This window comes from Mandrillus leucophaeus, unplaced genomic scaffold, assembly GCF_000951045.1.
Source record: "Mandrillus leucophaeus isolate KB7577 unplaced genomic scaffold, Mleu.le_1.0 Scaffold231, whole genome shotgun sequence".
Lineage (NCBI taxonomy): Eukaryota > Metazoa > Chordata > Mammalia > Primates > Cercopithecidae > Mandrillus > Mandrillus leucophaeus.
The window spans coordinates 147,215-150,261 of NW_012102377.1; the positions used below are offsets into that span (position 1 = coordinate 147,215).

The 3,047-nt window shown below is 55.1% G+C and overlaps 1 protein-coding gene across 1 annotated transcript in view; it reads left to right on the forward strand.

Moving 5' to 3' along the window:
* The window catches only part of ECE2 (endothelin converting enzyme 2), a 47,686-nt gene that overhangs the window by 9,348 nt on the left and 35,291 nt on the right, over window positions 1-3,047 (forward strand). Inside the window, exon 2 of the mRNA XM_011981936.1 lies at window positions 710-993. Coding sequence (XP_011837326.1) covers window positions 710-993 — 284 coding nt within the window. The remainder of the gene's footprint in view (window positions 1-709; window positions 994-3,047) is intronic.

Sequence of the window (3,047 nt, forward strand, 5' to 3'; positions counted from 1 at the left end):
GCTCACTGCAACCTCCGCCTCCTGGGTTCAAGCGATTCTCCTGCCTCAGCCTCCCGAGTAGCTGGGATTACAGGCATGTGCCACCAAGCCTGGCTAATTTTGTATTTTTAGTAGAGATGGGGTTTCTCCATGTTGGTCTTGAACTCCTGACCTCAGATGACCCGCCCTCCTCAGCCTCCCAAAGTGCTGGGATTATAGGCGTGAGCCACCGCGCCCGGCCCCTAGTTCTTAGTTCTTAAGTTTAATGCATCACATCCTTCATATGGCCTAGGTATTATTATCTTCATTTTTCTGAATAGGATATCCAAGTTTTAGCCAGGCGTGGTGGCACACACCTGTAATCCCAGCTCCTCGGAAGACTGAGGCAGGAGAATCACTTGAACCCGGGAGGTGGAGGTTGCAGTGAGCCGAGATTGTGCCTCTGTACTCCAGCCTGGGCGACATCTCAAAAAAAAAAAAAAAAAAAATCCATGTTTCTAGTATTTAAACAACTTGTTCCAGCCCACACAGCTAGGAGTGAGAGAGCCAGGGTTTGCACCCAGGCCTGTGTGATTCCAAGGCTTGTGCTTTTTCTGCACTCTACCACCTCCTCTCAGTACTGGAGGGTTTGGACTGAGAGAAAACGGGGCCAAGAGTGGATAGATATTCAGGGGGAGGTGAGAACCAAAACTAACGTAGCTCTTTTGCCACCCATCCCCTCCCACCCCAGGTTGTGGGAACAGTGCCCTGAGCTATGAGCTGTTCCTTGGAGGCTTCCCTGATGTGACCAGTGTGGACTACTCGTCAGTCGTGGTGGCTGCCATGCAGGCTCGCTATAACCATGTGCCGCAGCTGCGCTGGGAGACCATGGATGTGCGGAAGCTGGACTTCCCCAGTGCTTCTTTTGATGTGGTGCTCGAGAAGGGCACGCTGGATGCCCTGCTATCTGGGGAACAAGATCCCTGGACCGTGTCCTCTGAAGGTGTCCATACTGTGGACCAGGTGTTGAGTGAGGTGAGGGAGCAACGAGACAGGAAGGCAGATCAATAGGTGGGGCTGTGGGGTTGAGGTTGCATGGGACTGGAAGAAATCAGAAGCCAGAAGCATGTTTTGGAACAAGTAGTGGGTTGCCCTCAGGAGTGTGGCTCTCTGAAGGAAGGGAAGGGTTAAGCGGGGTCGAGATTATAGAGGTGACTGGAATAGCCAGGCTCACAAAGGCTGATGTGTGGCTACCAGGTTGCCATAGGGATGCGGTAGCCAGGTTCCTGATGGGTGACAGAGACTGCCAAGGTGAGCAGTTATAGGAAAGTGGTGCCCCTGTACCTGATATCACTCCTATACCCCTCCCTGAATAGAATATAGCCCTAATCCCAAGGAATGACGGGGCAGAGAAAGTGGCTCACTCTTTGCCATGGAAAGCCTGAGCTACAGATGAGGGGTGGTTCCTGAGGTTTGACTGGGAGGGCATCTGGAGCAGTACTGACCTTTGAGAACCTGAAGATCCACTTCTCACCAATGGCTTCTGTGTCTGCCTTGCAGGTGAGCCGCGTGCTGGTCCCTGGAGGCCGGTTTATCTCAATGACTTCTGCTGCCCCCCACTTTCGGACCAGACACTATGCCCAAGCCTGTTATGGCTGGTCCCTGAGGCATGCTACCTATGGCAGCGGTTTCCACTTCCATCTCTACCTCATGCACAAGGGCGGGGAGCTCAGTGTGGCCCAACTGGCTCTGGGGGCCCAAATCCTCTCACCCCCCAGACCACCCACCTCACCCTGCTTCCTTCAGGATTCAGATAATGAGGACTTCCTTAGTGCCATTCAGCTCTGAGGCCAGAGCATGGTCCACCCTTCCTGCCATTCTGCCCTGGGCTCCTCAGGTAGTTGGAATTCCTGACTCAGGACTTGGGGTTGGGTCCAAGGTGCTTACATCCCAGGGGCCTCATGCCTAAGATAGAGGGTGGGAGCGAACCCACATGAACCAATACAGCCCATCTCCAACTAGATCCCAGATTTCTTGCTTCTTTCTTGGGTTCCTCAGTTCTCTCCTGGGTTCCCCAACGTCCTCTGCCACCACACCAAGCCAGCAGTGATGCATCCCCTGGGGCAAAGCTCAGCATAACCCCTCTGCACACCAGCCAGCCTGGAGACCTTTGTCCCTGGGGCCTGTTACTGATCCTCATCTAGCCTTGATTTTTCCACAGGAGACTGCAGATTTTGAACCTAGATTGCTTTATGTTTCTCACCCCAGCTCCATCCCGAACACTGGTGACCAGTCCCACCTGGGTTGTATCTGTACCCAAGGAGGCCACATCATAATGATGTTCCCAGGCCAGGCTGGCCTGCCTGTCTTACTTGACAACCATCCCTCACCAGCAACATGCACCTGAGATTCCCAAGTACCTGCCCCTCCTCCCATTTTGGCCTGGCTCCTGAGACCTAAGCAGCGGCCACACACACACAGGGAGGTCTGTGTTTATTCACACACTCCTGGTACAGTGAGGATGGAGGAGCATTTACAAAGGGCACCCCTGGGTTGAGAACATCTCCAGGGCCACAGATGTCATCCAGAGGTGCAGAGCAGTCCCCAGTTGGGTTCCCAGGGGCAAGACGCAGGGGTCCAAGGCAAAATCGGATCTGGGCCCTTGGAAGGTGATGATACCTTGGGGAGAAGGGGTCTGCCAGAGAGCCTTCTTGGGTCAGGCCTGGGCAGACTGGCCATGTGGTTGGTAACCGTGTTGGGGGGCTTGTCTCACCCCAGCCTCAACACCCATCCTATCTGCCAGGCGCAGAAGAGCGTGGCCGAGACTGAGGGGAGGGCAGGAACCATGAGCAGAGCCAGTAAACAAAGAGTCGGATATAAAAATACAAATGTGCTGAGGAAGTCCCTTAGAAAGAGGCTGAGGCTGGGGTCACGCCAGACAGGGGTGGGGGTGAGGAACGGCCCGGAGGACTGGGCTCAGGTGGGTAGAAAGCTCATGCAAGTACGCAGCCAAACATCCCTGGCCGCTCGCGGTCCGACACCGGCGGCCGCCCGGTCTGCAGACCAGACTGGCCGGAGGGGGGCGGGGC